This window comes from Natrix helvetica, assembly GCF_964273705.1.
Source record: "Natrix helvetica genome assembly, chromosome: 6".
NCBI classification, from domain to species: domain Eukaryota; kingdom Metazoa; phylum Chordata; class Lepidosauria; order Squamata; family Natricidae; genus Natrix; species Natrix helvetica.
In genome coordinates, this window is record NC_138553.1 from 30,339,067 (window position 1) to 30,361,261 (window position 22,195).

General features: G+C 37.5%; 1 protein-coding gene across 2 annotated transcripts in view; it reads right to left on the minus strand.

Moving 5' to 3' along the window:
* Positions 1-22,195, minus strand: part of PDGFB (platelet derived growth factor subunit B) — a 38,028-nt gene that overhangs the window by 11,405 nt on the left and 4,428 nt on the right. For both annotated transcript variants that reach the window (XM_081958546.1, XM_081958545.1), the window contains 3 exons: positions 6,147-6,243; positions 3,119-3,208; positions 2,371-2,576 (listed from right to left, as the gene is read on the minus strand). In XM_081958546.1, the coding sequence (XP_081814672.1) occupies positions 2,371-2,576; positions 3,119-3,208; positions 6,147-6,243 (393 nt within the window). The remainder of the gene's footprint in view (positions 1-2,370; positions 2,577-3,118; positions 3,209-6,146; positions 6,244-22,195) is intronic.

A 22,195-nucleotide genomic window follows, 5' to 3' on the forward strand; every position in this document is an offset into this window, starting at 1 on the left:
CAATCAGACGTAAGTGTGAACAGGTTGCTAAACACTCAGATCATGATCACGTAACTGTAGGGGTGGGATGTGATGTTTTGAAATGGCCAAAAATGCTTTATGGGGCATAAACACCCATTCCAATACTATTGCAATTCTGGACCATCTTTAAATGAATGGCCATAAGTTGAGGATTAACTGTACTACCTGTTACTTGTCTATCAGCAGCTGCAAATCTTACAAATTTTCCATTCATTTCCCCATGTTTGGAACATAAACATGATTTGTTTTTGTTTTTTTAATGCTACGTGATTTGCCACTGTGTCCTACGGTTGCTTTTAAAGATCCTTTTGCTGGATGAGTTGGTTTCCTACATACTGTATCTGCAGAGGACCTAAACCCTCTATGGATTATATTTAAGTTTCCCTTCCACATTCCCTTCCACATTTGACCCTAAAACAAGAGAGAAACTCTACCAGAATTCATGTTCCTGCCAGTACTGTTCTTGGAATTATTAGAGCTACTTCGCCATCTCAAAGCAGTAACTCCTGAAATAGTAATGCATCTACTGCAAATAAAATAAAATTATCTACTCTAAAATCAGGTATGATCAAAGCAGAACAACATGTAGATTCCCCATTTGATAAAGCAAACACATCAAGTCTTGAAATAGTGTAGATGCAAATTAAGCAATTCAAGACACTATTTATAAAGATAACTGTAAAATAAAGATATGTAGTCTAGTGGTTTTTTTCTTTTTGACTCAGCCTGTTATAGAAACCCAACCAACAATATTATTTCATAAATTATGGAAAAAGAAGCTATTCCTTACCAGAGTGTGAACCCAACTGCAAACAATTCTATGCATATATACTGAGAAATTCTATTGTGTCAAGGTGAAACAGTTATACTGTTATATAGGTATATGCATATATGTATAGCTTTGAGACAACTGTTTATGACAGGATTAAATTTTGCACTAATGGTGATCTTTTGATCCAATATGAGGAAGCAAAGGCTGTCAAAGAACATTATTACAAAAATAAATATTTTGCTATAATTTGTGTACCTTATTTTATTTTGTTATTTTATGTTATTTTACTATTTAAATTCATTGTCCATTCAACTCCAGTAGGCACAAATAATGACAGATATACCTGTTGTAACAAAATGCAAACTAAAACATTTTTGCTATATTCATATAACCAAATCCCTAATTCATAATGAGATTCCTTAAGTACTATTAGAGCACTTTCAGGTACAAAGCTGTTTCTATGGAGGAAGGATTGATCTGCATGATCAGCTTGACCCTACTATCCATTTCTTGAAGGCAGCAACACACAGTGTCATCCTCCACCTGTACCCAGGCCATCAGGAGGACAACTTCTACCTACCCAGATACTAGCATGGAGACTGGTGTGAGGTGGCTTAGAGACCTGTTATTAACAGTGGGAGAAAATGACTGAAAATGAGTGACGTAAAACAGATCCCGTGGAGTTCAGGATGGGGGCAATTGGAGTGTGACAGAAGGATGCTGCCATGGCTGGCTGAGCTGTGGTGCTTGAGGCAACATTTCTCAGTAGACCAAAACTCGAGACCTGGGGGAAGTGGCAGCTGGTTAAGATTGCTGAGGGCCCCAGGCCTTTACTGCAGCCCCTGTCCAGTGCTGCCCACAGTGAGTGCCACTATGCAGGGTGGCCAAAAGGGCATAGACCATGGGGTAGACGGGTGGATTGGACAAACTGCAACACCCCTGCAGTCATAAGTGCTGAGGACCGGGTAAACAGCTAAGGCTTCCCAGGTCGTGGCAACTTTGTGCCATGCTGGTGAGTTGGGTGGATGGCTAAGATATCCTGGGTTGCGGAAACTTTGCACTGTGTTGGTAGTCTAGGTGGGCTGCTGAGGTTTTCTGGGCAGCTGCAGTTTGTGCTGCAGTGCAGTACCCTTCAATTTGCATGAAGCCTATACTGGGCCTCCCCCAACTCTCCAAGGAACCCCTGCACTCCTTACTTAGGACTTTGATTGTTTAATGACTGGCAATTCTTGCTTAACAACCACAACTAGGAATGTCAAGATAGTGGATGTTGAGTGAAGCGATTCCATGATATTCTCGCTTAACAACCATTTTGCAACAACAACTGAGATTCCAACACCAGTTCTGGTTGTAAGTTTAGCAATGCTTCAGTCTTATTCAAGAAACATTCATAACCATTAAAGCCAAAGTTGTTCCAACACGAGGAGATAATTTAGGCATGGTGCAGGAGCACAGATAGTAACCTTGTTTTCAAAAAATGTCAGATAGGTTTATTGTACTTAAACTTTAAAATAAGATAAAGTAAGATTCAAAGAAGATTGAAAAACTGGGAGAGAAGAACAGAGACATCTGTATACCTGGATATGTCGCACCCGAATCTGTGTGGGACGACATTGCATTGCTCGGGTGTTGCAACAGCCTGTGCACCGTTGCACTTCTACACAGGGTGGCCACACAAGAAAATTGGCATTTGTTGAATCCACCATGCTCCGGGAGATTTCAAAGACTTCAGACCGTGTCTTGCACTCAGCAATTACTGCTGGCTCAATAGGTTCTGCTCCACCTAAAAAAATGCAGAACAAAAATTCCTGGTGAAATCAACTTTTAAACTCATCACTGTTTTCTTTATTGTGTAGTTTACTGTGTCTCATTTTATTCAGAAGTGTTTGGGGGCATTTCTGCTATATATTTTGAAGTTGTTAGAAGAGTCTTTGTAAGTTTTCTATTGGGCAGGAGGTGAAAATATTTCACCAAATATATATCTTAGTTATTTACCACTTATCTTACATATCCCTCCATTATAACCAAATTTATTATTCTGTTCCCTTAAAAAAACCTATTTTAATTAGTTGATTCGATTAAAGGGTTATGATCTTCTATTTGCAGAATCTAATATTCTTTTAAACGCATGTAATTAATCAATATTCTGATGTCTGAACTGGCAGAAAAACAGATTTAAAAAATTGAAACTGTAAAGAAGACTTTATTTGGTTTGGTAGAAGATAGGGTTGGTTTATATGTGCAAAAACTAAAACTTAAGTATTCCTGGACTAAATCTAATCCCATACTTGTTGAAATATAGTAGCTAGCATGTCTACAGCCTACCTAAACTTCGTCTTCCACGGGACAAAGGAACAGGATTTTCACCAGCATGCATCTGGGTAAAATTCATGTATGAACTAGAGGTATCTTCATCTGCAAAAAGAGAAAAAAACAATGTCATTAAGTAAATTAATATATAGGTTGCATCACTACAGCAAATACCCAAAGGTGCACAAAATCATAAAGAATGAAATGACTGATTGCAATTTAGCAAAATATTATTAAGAAGGCCAAGAAGTATTACAGGCAATATAATAAACTCAGTAAAATTCTATAACCTGTAATTCTACCTACCTTCTTAATTCTTCTCAAGATATATTATATAAAATAAAATATATAATGATTATTCAGCATAGGTATTTTGAAATAAGAAGGTGAAAATGTGCAGGTATTTTCCCCTGTAAGAAGGAATTATAAGTGATAAGCAATGATATACCTGGAGACTGCAGAGAAAATGCAGTAATGCATTCCAGTATGACCCAAAATGTATTTCTAAGCAAGGAGAAAAATAAGAATGTATGTTTTGTATTTTCGTTTTTCAGCTCCAAAATGAGACTATAATTTTGTAGTAGAAGCCAAATTCTAGCAATCTGAAATTGTGGCAGTGAACCTCAAAATCTGCAGTTCTTATCATATCCCTTAATAGCCACAGTGGAAACTATTTGACAGTTTATTCCAAGTTCAGATAATGTGGTGCTTACCACCACAAGACCATTTCAATGGAAGTTGGTAATAAATAGCACAGCAAATTAATTTGATATAAATTTTACAATATATTTCTCTACATTCTGTGTTTATTTCCTGATATCCTCAGGTTACATCATATTTTCTATTACATCATATTTATTTTATACCCAATAAATCACTTTAATAATAACACTTATTCTTTAGATTATCAACACTTGCCCGTAATAAAGTGCTGCTTGCATTGGGCATGTTTTAGTTATTTTTTATTTTTTAAAAAACACAAAATTGTAAATATGAATAAACCCAAATGGTAAAATAAATTATTTGACTGATTTCAGTTGCCTTTGAACAAATCTGGCTATTTATTCATCTGTTCAGGTCTGTACTTTGACAAATTAGTAGAGACACTTCAAGAGCTCAGGCTTTTGTAATTTTATCCTCCCAAAGTGAAGATGTAGGTAAGTATAATAGTTCTGTCCCTCCTACGGAGGATGTATTCAATTTTAGCCAATTGGGTCTTCTGGGGGGATGGGTAAAAGATAAGGCTGCCAGCTTTCTTTATAAACATTCTCTAACATTTTCCCATAGGAAATGCTGAACAAAGCAATTCCCATCACATCAGCCAGAGCTTCCTTGGAGTCAACAACCCCTCCACCCCCGCACCCCCAGATTCCAAAGTCAATGGCAGTATTTGAAGATAGTTCTTACACAGTTGCAGGCTTTTCATTTATGAACTACTTAGAGTAAAGCAGGGCAGATTTTATTTGTGGGGAATAATTCTGAATGTAAGAAATAAGTAATAGAAAGCCTATAAGAAAAAAGGAGAACGAAGGCAAAGTTCCTACAAGCAGCGGATTGAGTTCTGTGTTTAAGGCTTAAAGAAATAAAGCCTCAGGTTTTCTACATCAGATTCTGCAGAAATCAAGACTCGATATATTGGAGATTGAGCGCTCAGCTATATAAAATTTGATTCTATAATATTCTAAAAGGCTTTTATTCCCAGATTCATTGTTCCTAAAAAAAAAAAACCAACTCTCAAAAGAAAGAGCAAGATGAATCATAACATCAAAGCTTTATTACTAATCCATGCCACTGAATTTAATTGGATCTTCCCATCTTCTTCCAACCATCCCCCATTTTCTGGAATTTTATCAGGGCAGGGTGGGGGCTGTATTTGTGCAAAGGTTAAACAGACAAGGGAAAAAATAGCCATGCTGTTGACTTGAAACAAATCTTCTATTGAAAAACAGAAGTCTCCAGTTAACCTCACCCTTCCCCCAAGGGTGTCTTTCCAGATAGGGCAGTAAAGCTACTGCTGACCAGGGCAACAGGCCCAGCTGTGGAAAAGCCAGTGCTGCTAATTTTGGAAGGCACCCTATTGTATGGCTTGTGTAGCCGGGACAGGCGGGTGGAGAAGCCAAGCAACTTGAAGGGAAACAATAGCAGAACACAGCTGGTGCCCTCCCTCTTTTTTTCCCTCCTCCCCTTACAGGCATTTTGAAAGGGAGCGGGAATGCTTTTGAGAACGTGCCAGTGGTCCAACTGGCATCGGAAACAAAGACAGGAAATTCTGTTCCCCCGTAGATAGTGTCTCGGCAAAGATTACAAAGCTACCAATAGACAAACACAAGAGAGAAGGCAGGGGGTGGGGAGGGGACAGGCGGGAGCAGAGGTTGGATCAGAATGGAATCTGTGAAGAAAATGTTTATAAATACATTCCAGGGCCAACCCAATGGCCATGACGCGTGCTCACATTCCTGCACATGCCAAAGCCTATTCAATCTGGTCTGTGTGACCTCAATTCTGAGACAGGTATCCCCAACTCTCTCTGCAGCCTTGTCCAGTCACCACTGTAAAACAAAACATGAACTCTCCTCTCATTACCTGATGTGTCATTCATTTTTTCTTTTATATAGACTAAAAATCAAAAGCCAGGGAAATGAATAATGGATGACTGATATCTGATTTCAAGCACAGAAGATTATAACACCGCAGTCTCATTTTTTTCCCCAAACACTAGGAATCATTACAGACTGATGAGAAAATAATAAACATTATTAAAACCTATTTGCAAGTAATATGCCCCTGTTACATTATGAATTGCATGTTAAACTCTGTTCAAGCCAAACACTAAAATATGCTATAGAATTATTCTATGGGTGAACTGCCATGGGGAGGAGAAGCTTCTTAACCCAGATGCAACCTATGGTTTTATTTTGTGTAACCTGAATCTAGAAAACACAGAACTCACAATGGCAGTTCTCAGGTGGTATACAAATGCATTTGCTTTACTGCTATAGCTGTTGAGATTTATTAAAGAAGAACATTTGGTGTGGAAATTTACCTACGGATTCTATCTGCAGGACCTGCTGGAGGTCTCTGATGGAGCGCACCGAGCTGTCACGCAGCAATTCATATATTTCTTCAGGAATGGGGTCTCCCTGCCAAGCCAAAAAGAAAAAAAAAAGTTATGTTAAATAGCTCTCTTGTGACAGTTTTATACCAATTTTATACATTTCTCACAGAGTAAATTCTTATACATACACCCTTTTCCAACCTGGTACTCTTCACGTATGTTAGAATTGTAGTTACAAGATTCCAAAACTTTATAGTCTCATTGCACCGGGAAAGAAATATTTGATTAAGAAAGGCTGAATTAGCGGGGAAAAAAGAAAATGATAAGAAGAAATGTGCACATATTTTAAAGTGCAAACATTAGGAATAGTGTGTTCACCATCCATGTTAATAATCATTCCCATTTTCTCTTTAAGAAAAAGAAGTGTATCTTTGGAGACCTTTACTGTCATACATCCAAGGATTCTGAATATTCCATTAATCAGCTGATCTTGAGATTGTTCCAAACTGCCTCTATCTGTAAATGGTTATTATAGTATAATCTTATTCATATTTATATAGGTCTACCTATATTTATTGGACTTTATTCCCCTGTTTAATACTGCAGCAGCCTTATGACGACTCTGATATTAAAACCAATAAATAGTTTTTAATCTGCAGTGCAACTTGATGTTTGCATTAAACTGTTGAGATCATGCACTGTTAAAATTAAAACAAGCTTTTTTTGCATTTGGAAGGAAAAGCCCAAACAAAAGCAGTACCTATTACATTAAAGTTGATTAAACTATGTTGCTTCTATCTAAAATGCTATCATATACATTTTATCAAACACTGGACTGTAATGTCAACAAAGCTGGATACTCCTTTAATTAAGGAGCAAATTACATATGGGAAACTCAGCGTAATTTGTTTAAAAGAAAAGCAATTTTAAGACAGAGCAATGGAGAGTACAGGATTTTACTGCTGGAGCGTTGCATTTTCTCCCAAAAAAATTCTTCATTAATGTTTTTGCCAAAATTCTATTACATTTCAAGTGCAAAATAAGAAAGCAGAGAAATAAGAAATAAAAAGAAAGCGGGAGGAAAAGTGAAAAAGCAAAATTGAGGAATGTGGGCAAAAAAGGTGAACAAAGATATGGCAAAAATTAACTTTTGATTTTCTTTGATACAGATAAAAACCTAAAAATCAATGACACTTTAAACTGCAATAAACGATGAAAAATAATACTATCAATATAAACAAGTCTAGAAATCAAAACTCAAAGGTAAATTTTCATTTCAGTTTCAAGCAAAAAAAAAATCCAAAAGTGATTTCCAAGTAGAAACTAATCTAGATAAAGCTTTAATACAAGCAGTCAATTTTGTCATTTCCACCAACTCCATTAATTTCACCATCCAATCTTGCATGAAATTAGTCCTTCCATCTTTGGACATAGATAAGGCTTGCTGCTGTTGACATATATAAGAGCAAAGTTCCAAGTTTTGTTGATTGTTTGGGGTTTTTCTTTTTTAGAATTTCTTCATTCTAAACAATAGTTGGTAGTACTGCTCTCCTCAAGAAGTTCTTCCAAATTAAATGCACATTCCTGTGGGTAACACTGGGATAAATTATTTGAAGTTAAAATATAGAAAATGGGGAAAGGGTTAAATATACCAATGTTCTTCTTTATATACTACAGTTAGCAGCTACACAACCTGTTCTGCATTTGTCAGACTATTGTCAAATGCATACCCTCTCTCCCAATGCTTCTAGCGTATTAGCTGTAACAACATTCTATTAATACAGCTTTGTACATGCAAAGTTTTCACTAGTTAGCTCCATTCTCAGCATTGCAGACAGTATGGCTGTGCATGCTTCACAATTCTTGAACAAGTGCAAGCCCAGCATCTCTCTCTGATTCAGAATTGATAATACATGTCTTCTTTTAGCTTCTGTCTGAGACTAAGAAAAGATGCGGCTGCTTTAAAAATCAGTTTAACAATAGTTAATGAATTGATTTCAGAAAAAAGACCATGTTCCCTTAATAAGCACAACTCATGCCCCAAAATTAAACTGTAATGCAAAAACAGCCTGAAGAGTGCTGCAGATTCACATGATAGGACAACTGATACTTTTAGAGTTAATAAAATGTTATAAAAATTAGCACAGCTCAATTTTTTCTTCAATTGTTAACATCTAATACTTTATATAGCACAAACCATTCTAGATGGTGTTTTGGGTGCACCAAATTAATCATCACCTTGATAAAGAAGGAACTGAAATCCCTAGTTTGTGATATCAAATACAATTTTTTTTAAAGGAACCTAATCTTTCAAAAATCATCACAATCTTTTTCTAGTAGTGATTTGAAAAAGAAATATTGCTAGTGAGGCTAGGATCAAATGGAAGCAGTTTAGATGCCTACTTTAAAGACTTGCATGTCCAAACATATTGGGCTTGAATCACTAAGAAGTTTGGCTCATCTCAAAATTGAAATCTATGGAAGCCACTTAAAAGAAGATAATGCTTCTGGTCAGTACTATGAAGCTCTACCAGGATATAGGTGGAAGGAGAAGTCAACTTGTGATCTCCATGCTAACCACACTCCGAATTTTGCAGTCTCCAGAGCTCCATAATCACACTGGCTAAATACAATGACAAATGGTGATTTTTCAATGGTACTATTTTTTTCTCTAAAAAACAGTTGGTAAGCTGTAACATAAATCTGTTGCATTTCCAGGAGACTTCATGTATCTGCTTTTCTGTTAAAACGTTAATTCTGTGCTCTTTAGTGATACCTTCACATCACTATCAAAGCTCATTGTAGTCCTCAAGACTAAAAATAACTTTGGAAATAGAAATGCATCCTCTGGAACAGCTGACTAGCCCTGCATTAGAGCTTGCATTGGAGAACCCCCTGTTATTTTGCAATCATAGTCAATAGCATAAAACCCAGTATCCATAGGAACGTCTCTTGTGCTGAATCAGATCATTAATAACCCAACAGTAACTATTTAAATTTTCAGACAAGAATCTTTCCAGGAACTAAGCCTCGGATTTTTTGCATGCAAAGCATGTGCTCTACTACTAAACTATGGCATCTTTCCTAATGAATAAGTCACCAATGCTTTTTTCTTTTAAGAATTCATTGCATTAGTTTTAACCTTTGCTTTAATAATAAATTGAGATCTATTTTTATGATACAATCCTCACATTTGGAGGCCCAACCCTGATGTATTAACCACAGTTAAAGACTAACTGCAGAAAACATTGCAGGAAACATTTCTGCATAAATGTTTATTTATGATCACAGTACTCCCTATTGTTTTCCTTAACTGAAAAAAACAATGTTTTAAGTGCTGTACTGGGATGTGAATGCTAGGGATTTTGTTGTTGCAATTCAGGATGTAGCATGTGGATTAAACTAATGCACTTTGTAGGACAAAATGGGTTCTATTCAAAAAGGACATTGCCTATATCTGAATATTAACTTTATGAATCTTTCCAATTTCCTCAACATTTGGCTAGATTATAATCAGAAGTATAACATTAAGTGTGGAAATGTACAGAATACCATCCGTTCATCACGTTTCCTTCACAAATCACTCTCAACTCCAGATACCCAAATTTAAGGTATTAATCGAAAAATAACAATCTGGGATCATCAATTCTTATTTTGCATGTATAACTTGTTTACAACCTTCCAACACACAAACATTTGAGCATATGCATGTAAAATATTCATTTCTGGACATACTTTATATGCCTGAATTATATATTGCATTGTTTTGACCTTGATTTGGAGATCAAAAGTATGTTTGAGACTGCTAAATTATTCAGGAGACATTTCCCTCTCTTCAACAAAATCAAGCATCTTTTGGTCTTTATAGCAAGATTGTCACTAGATCATTCAGACACAGGAACTTTTTATTTTAAATATAAAATAGAACTAGGCATATCTAGTTCAAATCTTTACTTGGATATGTTTCCTGAGTAACCTTGAGCCAGTTACTAAGGTACCAGCCTATTATTTTATTAGGAGGATAAAATGGGATGAAATGTGGGGGATAAAGGCATGTATGCAATGACTGGAGTGATTCTCCATATATTATTGAACTACAGTCAGCATTACAAATAGATACTATGAGTTTCACAGAGCTGCAGGATTTCAAAGGATTAGTTTTACTATAGTTTCAAATGCAACACAGCTGAGCCAGAAATAAACTGGCTCAATTCTCAAATATGCCTTTTTTGTGAGATAAGAATAGTCGAGAGTTGCTTTCGAATCGTTGGAGAATCCCTGGGAGAAAAAGGTTTTCAGACTCATGGTTTATCTACAGAACCACATATTCATCTACCACTGACAAATGCCACTTAAGCTTAATGGATGAAACACAAAGTATAATTAACTGGTCAGTCAAATTAGGAGTAATGTAAATATATATCTTCCCTTTTCTATAATAATTTAAAGCAGCTTCTATGGGGATCTCCTTTCATTTTATTTACTGAATAACCTCATCAATTGTCCTATATTATATAGAAGATAGTTCTCTGAACATTGTTCAGCCAAAGTAAGATTTAAAGGTAAAGAAATATATTAATAGTGAGAATTACACCCTGAACTACCCACTTGTAGTTAGCATCTGGACAATAAACTGATTAGCTGAGCATTCTAATCTTATTTACTATAGTTAAAAATCAATTTTGTGTGTGTGTGTGTGTGTGTGTGTGTGTGTGTGTCCATCTATCCATACAACTTGAGAGGTCTAGTAGTTAAAGTACCAGGCTGGAAACCAGAAGATTGTTTTAGTTCTGCTTTTAAACTCCTTCCTTCCTTCCTTCCTTCCTTCCTTCCTTCCTTCCTTCCTTCCTTCCTTCCTTCCTTCCATCCATCCATCCATCCATCCATCCATCCATCCATCCATCTTTATTTTCAGCCCAAAACTTTAGCCTGCATTAGCTTAATAAATAGGAGTGCTTACAGAGTATTTATCTAGAAAGGAGAAAGCAGTCTTCTATCCCAATCAGCCAAAAATATTATGGTTTCTCAAAGTATTGTGATTTTTCCTGTGATTTTTTTTTTTGGACATTCTTAGATGCATATTTATTGAATTTTTATCCTGCCTTTTCCTTTGGGAGTTCACTATGGCATAGGCAGGTATCTCTATTTTATTCCCACAATAACCCCCTAGAGTAAGCTGGAAACAGTGTGACTGGCCCAAAGCTCCCCAGTAAATATCATGTTTGCCTAGGGGCTTTAGAAACAAATAGACACATCTGGAATTTTAAGAACATACGATATGCATTAGGGCTATGCAATTCTTTGGATTTGAAGGAGAAAAACTGTTTCAGAGTGTGCATGGGTTCACACATTGCACCTGTTGACTTCTTAAACCAAATGTCTTTTCCCCAGGATTATACTAGACATGTGCTCCCAGGAAAAGACCCAGCTGTTTTAAGGAATTGTCCCCACCCCCAATCTGAAATACCATTTCCCCTTCAGATCCAAAGCCCTGCACTATCCTTATGCAAGCCCTCACAAAATGGCTGCCACAGATGACTTGCCTATTTAACTAACTTCCCAATCAATCATAAAGCATAATTTTATTAGAAAATAAGTTATTGTCCTCTGTCCGTTAAATCCTATCCTCTATGTCAGCTTAATTTAGATTGTGACAGCTTCATTTTGTGTTAAATGCAAAGTTTTCAGACAGGCAGGTATTTACTTCTCTTCAAAGCACATGGTGGCAGTCATCAATGGGCAGCTATTGGGAGGAGGAGCCTGGCCTGCTAGGGACCAAAGGTTAGTTTAAAGAATATAACTATCCAGACCAGCCAGATAGTGAAGCATGATATTGAGTTATTGGAAGGGCTTTTGCCTGGGAGAGGAAGAAGTTAGTCCATGGGAGGGGGGGCAGGATTAACCAGGCAACATGTGGGTTGTGTTGGGCAAAGGAGATATGGCAAGTGATAGGAGTGGATGTAGGTGCTTGGCAGGGTCCATGAATGTGGCCCTAGCAAGCCATGTACATTAGTATCCATAGAATACCTCCCCCCCTCCCCCGGCAACATTATTTTTCTCTATTGTAAAATTCCTTGGGACATAAGAATGATAATTAAGACAGTGAGATAACAAGAATGGTGGCCTTGGGTCCAACTAACTTAAGCATCAATAGAAACAAATTGAAAAATAGTTTGCAGAGATCTGAAACATACAGTACTGATTTGAAAAGAAAAAGAGGGTGTTATCAATTAAGGCTTGGGGTTATGCTGTTACTAGTGAATGTTACTATGGTACAACATTTTTTGCCGCTTGAAATAAACAGAATAGTTTTGAAACATCTAAGTAAATTGTGTGACCACATAAAAGACACTACTAGACCATCCTGATACTTAATAGACAAGACAGGACATTAATTTAAAGTCAAGATACTCACAAATGCTGGGTTAAGTGTTGAGTGCAAAATAATAAAAGTCAGGTGACAAAATGCACTGTGATAATCAGAGAAAGGGAACTTGACAAGCATTTATAGACCAATGCTGAACTGCAAACAAACAGAACATTAGAAGGCAAGCGTCTAAAGAATAGATTATAAGAATAAACTCCACTCCCTGTTCAGAGAGGTATGCTTAGGTGCCAACTCTTTCTTGTCAGAGATGTTATCAGTTGGACCAAAGCATGACAACACACCCAGCTTGTAAAGTTCTTTATCCTCTGCCTCAGAGAAGGGTGTGCAGCCCTGGGGTACAATGTCTCTTTATTCTTTTTTTGGAGCAGATCTTATGGTTGAAGTTCTCTGCGCTTATGTTCAGGTGTATGTACCACTGAATACAGATATCCTTTTCAGTTAACAATACATTAGATATTAACTTGTATACATTTTTAAATTTCTCTATATTTAGCAGGAAACTGGTCCACTTTAAAATGCTTCTGGGAAGGGACATAGTCCATTTCAGAAAAGGGGCTGTATGCAGGAGATGATACACATAAGCTCCAGGCAAGGAGGTTCTCAAACCTAATAAGGAAACATATGGTCTGCAAATTACCATTGGAAGAAAGGTAGAATGGGAATGAGGAGGTCTATCCATGAACCAATCGGAGTAGTAAGAGGTATTTTCTGCTCAGATGCTATGAGGTTAAGGTTGCATATAGAGTAGATTAATAATATCTTTTTAACTGTTAAGGAGTTCAAAGAGGGGTCTTGTCAGGTTAGCTATCTGGTGCCTTGGAACTGGCTTTGCATCCCTGCAGGGCTAAGGATTCCTAACCCACTGGGCTTTTTAACTTCTTTTATCTCTTTGCCTTCCCTTCAAAACTTTCTTGTGGTTTTCCTGTAAGGAGGGTCTACTGGCAATGCCCACAAGCTAGTAACCACACCCATCCAAGGCCATGTGTGCACACTAGAAATGGCTGATGGCCTTTACTATTGTAGAAGTCAATACCTGGACCGCAGCATGCCTCTCCAGTAAATTGCTTAGTTTAAATTGCTTAGTTTGAATCAAGGTAAAAAATTCATTCCATTTCAGCAGACAGATTCTTCAAACAAGGACAAGCAGTCAGTTACAAATCAATTTTGGTGTCAAGACTTCCAACAGGTCAGCATTTTTTTTTCATTCTTAAGAGGGAGGGGGTTGAGCCAGGTTGTTTTTGCTTTCTCTACTTATATATATTTTGGATTCACAAATCCAAAATATGTCTTATTTCTTTTTGCTTAGTGCATTGTATAAAACCAGTCAATGAAATTCAGTCTGGAAATGCCACCCTATCACTTAGCACAAGTGAAAGTGTCAATACAGGCATTGTAGTTATTCATCAACTCATCTTTAAAGCATACCTTTTAGTATATTGTGCGTATCCCACCGGCTGACTTACCCCACTCATTCACACACATTTAGCTCAACAATGTAATTCATCCCACTCTTTCATAAACATCTTCATAAATATCTACTTTTCCTTAACCATTACAAACTTGTTTATGCTAAAAGCATGATTGTGTGATATGGAGATATTTTACTGGAATTGCAAGGGAATTAAAAGGTTAAATTCTCAATTATTGACAAAACTCTTACTGTATTCCAGCTTGAGTGAAGCCTACAAAAGGCATAAGGGTCATATAAAGGCCTCATTTATACATCACAATAAACTATAATATGATTTGTACTGTATGCAAAATCATAACGATACAAATGCTGCACAAAAATTAAGTCCCTTGCAGATATAAATGACAGAAATGGAGAATAAGGTAGATCTGTTGAAAATCAACTCAACAAAACCTCAAATTTGGCTTGCCTTCCCTCCTTAGTTGCAAATAGTCTGTACAATTTGATTCCACTTATTTTATAAACATTCTTTTTGATGTCACAGTACTAGGAATGACATGCAACTCTTTCAACTTCTCTCCTACCACAGCTATTGCAATTTTAGCTCTAGGGTATTTTTTCCTCAGAGCGAGACTTTTGCCTAGCTACATGGAAGCTTGCTTCCTGGTTTATTTAAATCAACTCTAAGATCCAATAACTTGATCAAAGGTTTTTGCCTGGAGACAGGCTGCCTGTGCAATCTCTACCTAATAGTCAAGGTGAAAATAGAAAACCCTACAACCATGTTTCCTCTCCTCCCACTAGTAACAAATATAACAATAACTTCCCATTGTTTCATGACCACTCTAATTCAGCTGCCTAAAGTAACTACTTCCTTCTTTCTTGTGATAGGGCCAACCCTGTATTTTCATTCCCCATCACTCTTTGTAAATTAGGTATCCCTGATAATCCTGAATATATGATGTGCAAACAGAAGAAAAAGCTCTCTGCAGGTGAAATAAAGACAACAGTATAGAAAAAGCTAGGAATTCCTCTGCACAGGATTTATACGAAAGGTGGAACATTAAAAAGTACTGGGTACTCCCACTAATCAAAATCATAAGCAATCGTGCTACAAGATTCCTCTAGATTTTTAAAAGTTCAGCGGTTCCTTATATTTATTCTGAACTCCCCAATGGAAATATATTTCATTCCTACATGACTTCAAGGAAGCATACAAATCTCAAATAGGTTGGAGATATTTTTAAAGATGCTTTCCCAAAGGTTATTTTTGGAAATTGTTAGGACTGGTTTTGAATTCTTAAAGCTATAGTCCTAACACATTCCCACAAGGTACCTTGTTGGGGAAGGCTGTAAAAAATGAATGATACGCAACTGTATTTTAAAATCTTGTATTTGGATGCTGAATCTGAATATCCAGCATGCCAAATCAGGGCATGCAAGATAACAAGGAAGAAAATAACTTTAAGTTTGTAAATTCTTCTACTCCAGCTCCTTTTCTGCCCCCAAAACTAGAATTATTTTATTATCTCATTATTGAAGTGAAGGGAAAAATATATTAACAGAAACAGAGCAAAATCTGGTTGCAAATTAAAGCAGAATTTCTATATACTTTGATGGTACTAAGGTATTAAAGGCTACTTATAATGATAACTCCTTTTTTTCCAACAAAACAGATCATCCGTAATGTTGAATAGTCCAAACCCAACCTTGAAATCCAATTTGACATTCACTCATTCTCTTGTGCTATTCAAACACTTTGCAATATTTTGAAAAGGGGTGGATTCTTGTTAAGCCAACATTCTTCAAAGGAAAATAAAAAAGATAGATTGAAAAAAGATGGGGGCTGCAAAAAGAGGACAGAACACAAAAAATCAAGCATGAAATATTATCCAGGCTTCAATATATGCAGTCTGCCAGGTCCCCACCAAACATATATGGACCAGAGTTCCGTACAATAATTAAAAGGTATGGCTGTGTGCTAGACCAGGCTGCAATGGGTATTATAAAGAGAAAAAGAAAGCAATAATATATCATATATACACTGTATATAAGCATGCATATGTTTGCATAGACACAGATGTAAGTATGCATATGTTTGCATAGACACAGATGTTCTTCCCTCTGAAAATTGTGCTTGAGGTGTTAGTGGGAAAATACCATGACATTCCTCAGCATGGAGTAACATCAACGAGTCCCAGCAGAACCTGACAAGAGATACTTAAACTGTCTTAACCCCAAGGGCCCCAGTTTCCATGCCTCAAAGTATGTCTTTAACTCTTCTGTTGCCATAACCAAGAAATGGTACCCCCTGAAATTTTAATGTATTTCCATTCTCACATGTTGGTGGACAAGCCTTTGTTTTTTGAAGTTTTCTTCCATGAGTATGGAATCAAACACCATTTGAAATACTATTTTTAAAACAAGAATATTTAAATTGCACTCTTCTATGGCTTTATGTCATTATATTCACCCAATATACTGAACCACAAACTAGCCAATCATCTTTTAGCTTAGTATATTGTATGAAACTAGCTCATGTGATTATATTATATTTCACATATCATGTGAATGCAGAAGTATGTGTCTAAGCTAAGTTATGGAAATTCAGCCTTCTAACTTTTACTCTCCTTCTGAGATTATCAAGAACATATTCCGCCCTGCATCTTTCAAGGAATGGCACAGTCCAACTAAAAGCAAAATGGAGGATCTTTCCCAAAGCTGGATGCATACATATGAAACCTGGCAAAAATGTCATTCTCAGGGGCACATCACATGCAAAATTTGTTTTGCAACCTGCTATCTGTTTTAGGATGCTGCGGGCCCATTTCTTTTCCAATCACTAGGCACTCCATGACCATTTTACTTGGGTTGCTGGATTCCCGGCAGATGTATCTACCTACCTAATACCTGAATGGGATTACAATGGGCTCCTTATATATGCCAATTTTTTTTTACTTCTCTAGAAAAGTGCTAGACTTATTTTTGAATACAGTTATTCACCTTTTGAAATAATATTAGCTCTTTCTTTAAAAAGATGTAGCAGCCTAGCCTGTTTAAACCACGAAAGAATCCAGGTTCTGCAAACTGTGGTGATAGTTCCATCAGCAATAAATGGATTACAGGCTCTCTCTCTCTCCCTCCCTCCCTCTCTGTCACAAATACACACACACACCCCAACAAATGGCTTGTACAGCCATACTTATTGCTAATTTGATGGGGGACACCATTTTGCGCACCTCAGTACCTTAAAGACTACTTCGAGGTGCAGCCAGCTGTAACCCTTCACTTCCAGCACTTCCATTCTCATATGCACTTACCAATTAATACTTAGGGGCTGGGGTGGAATTGAGGAAGTTCTACCCCTTTCTGAGCCCAAGTGACAGGTCAGAGGTATAGTAGAGTGGCATAGGATGGAGCAGAAAGGAGATCAATGCAACCCTCCAAATAACCACTGACAGGTTAATACATCAGAGTTGGGCAAAGGATGAAACAGGAGAGCTTCACTTATCCCTCCTTCTCTACTCCACTATTAAAAGTCCACCACTGAGATAATATACTTATGTTCAAAAATCATCCAAATGAAAAAAGTTGTTTCTTCAAAAGGCAACAGGACCATGTTTCTTCCTTGAGGAAGAAGACATTTTGCTTCTCGTCATCTTCTTCAGACAAAAAAACATTGTCCAGTTGCCTTTTGAAAAAGCACCTTTGAGACAACCATGACCTGGATAACTAAGAATCTCCATAGCTATCCAAGTGACAAATTATCAACACACCACCAATGACCTATTAGTCTGGACAATTGGAAAGGTGTTTAAAGTTTCTGTCTCAGACACCAACTCCCAGTTACTTAAGTGTGGCCAATCAACAATTTCAGGGCAGTGACTGGAAGTTGTTTTTTTTCTTGCTAACAATTGATGTATGGAAGGGAAAACACAGGCAGAAGACTCTATCAATTGCTGCCCTTCTCTTATTCTACATTAAAACTATAAGGGCAGCATCAAAGGACAGTTGTGCGACAAAGGCAGTCATCTGACTGTCAGAGCCATGCAAATTATGTTGAAATATTTTTGGGCTGGCGCAAGGATGGGAGGAGTCACATTAATGTGTTGGCCACAAGGAACATTCAACACAGGCACCCAGAGAGACATATGAATTGTCTGCTAGCTTACTTTAAGCATTTTTCTCACACTTTGATTGACAGAATCTCTGCTCTTCACATATAAGACTAGAATCCAAAATGTTTAATAAATATACATATAAGCAAATTTTGCTCTCTGAATATTATTTTGCCCTTCATCCTAATTAAAAGTACTCAAAATCCTTCCTTTAGCCCTTTCTCTCTCTCTCTCTCTCCCTCCCTCCCTCTCTCTCTCTCTCTCTCTCCACACACACACACACACACACACACACACACTATACTCCCAGAAGAATGCCATCGAATTCATAGTCTGAAATTTCATTCAAAATGTAAAACCTGTAAAACTTAGGCATGATTGGAGAAGCCATCAAGTCTTCTTCAATAAAAACATTCAGACCCTAGCAAAGTAAATTTAGATCCCAGAAAAATAAAAATAGTCAGACACAAATATTTTTTATTCTCATCTATGCATTGTAACATAGGACAGTTTTACCACAGACATATTCCTGTGAGAACTATGTGCAACTAAAATAGTGAATGGTAATGGAAAGACCTTCACTGCAGCGAACACAGAACTCTAGATGGCCTTCCCTGGCATACTGAATGAAAGTAGGGAATTCCTAGTGGGCAGATGACATTTGCAGCAAAGGGGTAGCATACACTGGGATAACATATACTGCCAAGGACTACAACTCCTGCAACCCTGTACTGCACTCAAATACAAAGCAGCACATGAGCAGGCATCTGAAGGTACAAGCTTAAGGCTGATCTGTATGATTAGCCAAATGCTATGGAGAATCCTGGTTTCGAGACTTAGACTACAAGAACAAAATGGAAACAGGAGAAACTATAGTTGGCCTATATGTACAAACCAGTAAGCCCAACTCTTTAACCGCATACCCTTTATGGATTGTGTAACAATGACATGACTCTGGAAAGTTTCACAACCACGTTCTTGCGGCCATAAAGGATTTGTCTGAAAGGAAGAACTGACGTAATTCTATAGAATTTTTAAGGAAGTAAAATCCTATAGCCAGCATCCACTTGTTCCCACACTCTGCTTTACTATATCTTCATATCTCTTTAGACCAGTGTTGGCAAACCTTTTCTGTACCAAGTGCCGAAATGGGAGCACATGTGTGGGGGAGCGCCAGAAAGTGGAAGAACAGTTCCCTGGTACACATGTATACACCAGGAAGCTGAGCTTCCAGTTTATGGTGTGCATGTGAAGACCAGCTGGCAAACAGAAGCTCAGCTTCCTGATGTACATGCGCATCAGGGAACTGCTCTCCCAGTTTCCAGCGCTTCCATGTGTGTGAACACCAGCTGCCTGTGCACACGTGCAAGCCGGAACCTGGAAGAACAACGGACGATGGCTGATATGCCAGGAGAGATGGCTCTGCATGCCACTTCTGGCATGCGTGCCATAGGTTCACCATCACAGCTTTAGACTGTTAATTGTAGTACAAATATAAATACAATAATACAATAGTAGAGTTGGAAGGGACCTTGGAGGTCTTCTAGTCCAACCCCCTGCCTAGGCAGGAAACCCTATACTGTTCCAGACAAATGGCTATCCAACATCTTCTTAAAGACTTCCAGTGTTGGGGCATTCACAACTTCTGGAGGCAAGCTGTTCCTGAAGTGCATTTAGGATTTTCAAGGCCCAGGACAAAAACACCCAGGAAGATTTTTAAAAGAAGAGGACTATGCAACCTGCAGCCATATATTCCACAAATCTTTTATTATTATTTTTCCAGCCCCTGATTACTTTATGTATATACGTATGTACTGTAAGATTCTTGTATGCTCTTATATGTAAGTATCATACATATTGTATATAGTGCTAGCACTGTAGCATTTAGACTTATATACCACTTTATAGTGCTTTACAGCACTCTCTAAGCTGTTTTCAGAGTCAGAATATTGCCCCAACAATCTAGGTGCTCATTTTACTGATCTTGGAAGGGTGGAAGGCTGAGTCAACTTGAACCAGTCAGGATCAAACTCCTGGCTGTGGGCAGAGTCAGCTTGCAGTACTGCATTCTAACCACGATGCAATCATGGCTCTTATATACAAAAGAGTAACAGTGCAAACTCTTGGACAATGCCATAATTTGTTGGCAAGTTCTATTTGGAAGCCAAGCAAATGATACATCAATCAACATGTCACGTGTTTGGATGGGCTTAGCCCATTTTTAATTGGAAGAATCCAGAAATCCTAAAAAACAAAGGGGGGGGGGGAACCCAGCCTACCCACTTGCTGCCCCATCTAATCCAAGAAACCTCAAGCAAAATCCATCTCCTCCTTAGGAAGCCACAGGTTTAAGGAGATGGTAGATCTATCCCAAAGATTTACAAAGGTGTAAAGTCATAAGTCAAGAAAAGCTGGCTCAAAAGGAGTCAGTGTTTCAATCAGGACCAAACAGGGAATAACCAAATCAATCTCATGTCTATATCGACTTCAGAACAAATGTAAATAGCATGAACTCTATCCTTATTCTGAAAAGCATTGCAATAGACTTGTAGACTTTGCATCACTGATTCATATGTGTAAACATGCTGTTTCCCCTAAAGATGTATTCCTGCCTGAACTGATTGGAAAGCTGTTCCTCCCTTCAGTTTAGGTTAAGGGTGGGCAATTAATTCTCCCAAGAGACTACATGAGAAACTGGGACTGTTGTAGAAGGCTGAACCAATAGGGCTGTGAATGTCTATAGGCACACACACATATGTAAATTGGGAAAAAATTAGCAATTGCCTTCAAAATAAAAGCAACGCAGTTGTATTGAGTGCTTGGCGTACACTTATTTACATTTGATTTCTAATTTCAGATTGATTTCACACAGGCTGGACAGGGACTGCCAAAAGGCTAGATGTGGCCCAAGGGCCATAAAATGACCAGGTCTGATTTAGGTGAGCAGCTGTCCCATGTCTTTTTTAAATTTTAAATTTTTATTGTATATTGGGTTTTTATTAAACGGGGCATGTTAATGGTTTTAATTTGTCTAAATGTTTTAATCTATTACCTCCTCCGTGCATGTATGTCTGTGTATATATGTATGTTTATATATGTCTTAGTGTACGCCGCCCCGAGTCCTGCCCGGAAAGGGAGCGGCTAATAAATCCAAATTTATTATTATTATTATTATTATTATGTATGTTCCCCCCCCTCTTTCTTTCCTCCACTGCTCAGATCTCCCCACCTTTTTATTTCTTGAAATAGGCAAAGCTTTTTTTCCTGAAACTTCTTTTAATGACAATTGCATGTTCCCAAGGGCAGAAACTCTGCCTTTACTTGTCTCTTGCATATTCTGGGATACTTAAAAGCAGGATGCACATGGTACCCGAATGCAGGTGTTTGATGGAATATCGTTTATCTAACTATAAAGAAAATAGATGGCTGATTTAGCCTTAAGCAACTCACATGTATCTGTTAAGAGTGATATCCAGCTCTGTCTTCAAGAGATCAAGGTGGCTTATAAGGAGATTTGATTTTATCCAAACAACTACTGTGTGAGGCAGAGTGGGAGATTATTAATCCAAAATTGCCATACTTTTTCCATGGCTGAGGACTGTCTTGAACCTGGGTCTCCCGAGTTCCATTCTGATACCTTAACGATCACTTTGGCTCTGTTGATGGTATTTTAGCAATATTAAAAACAAACAGCTTTATCTGGAAATTTTATTCTTCCTATTGCAACAGTAGCAGCAGCAGCAGAATGCTTACCTGTTCCATGAGCTAAGCTAATTTATCTGTCAGCAAACAAAGGGGGGCCCTTTTATACTGTTCTAATACCAAATGTAGTTTTTATTCTTCAGAGCACATACAATCAAATCATAGCTCATATCTTTAAGAGAAAAGGTTCAATTTATACGAATGCACCTTTTATAAATGTATGCTGTTTTGCACCTTATTCATGCCTTTAAACAAAGTGTTAACTACTCTTAACTATGGCAACTACGTTGGAAAAAAAGACACCAGCTTTCCAAAAGAGAAAACAAGGTAAATTACAACATTCATAAATCTACCTTCTCTCTCTAGCAAGGTTCCTAATAGAATTTTAAAAAGTTCACAGCCTACTGCACTTTTTTTT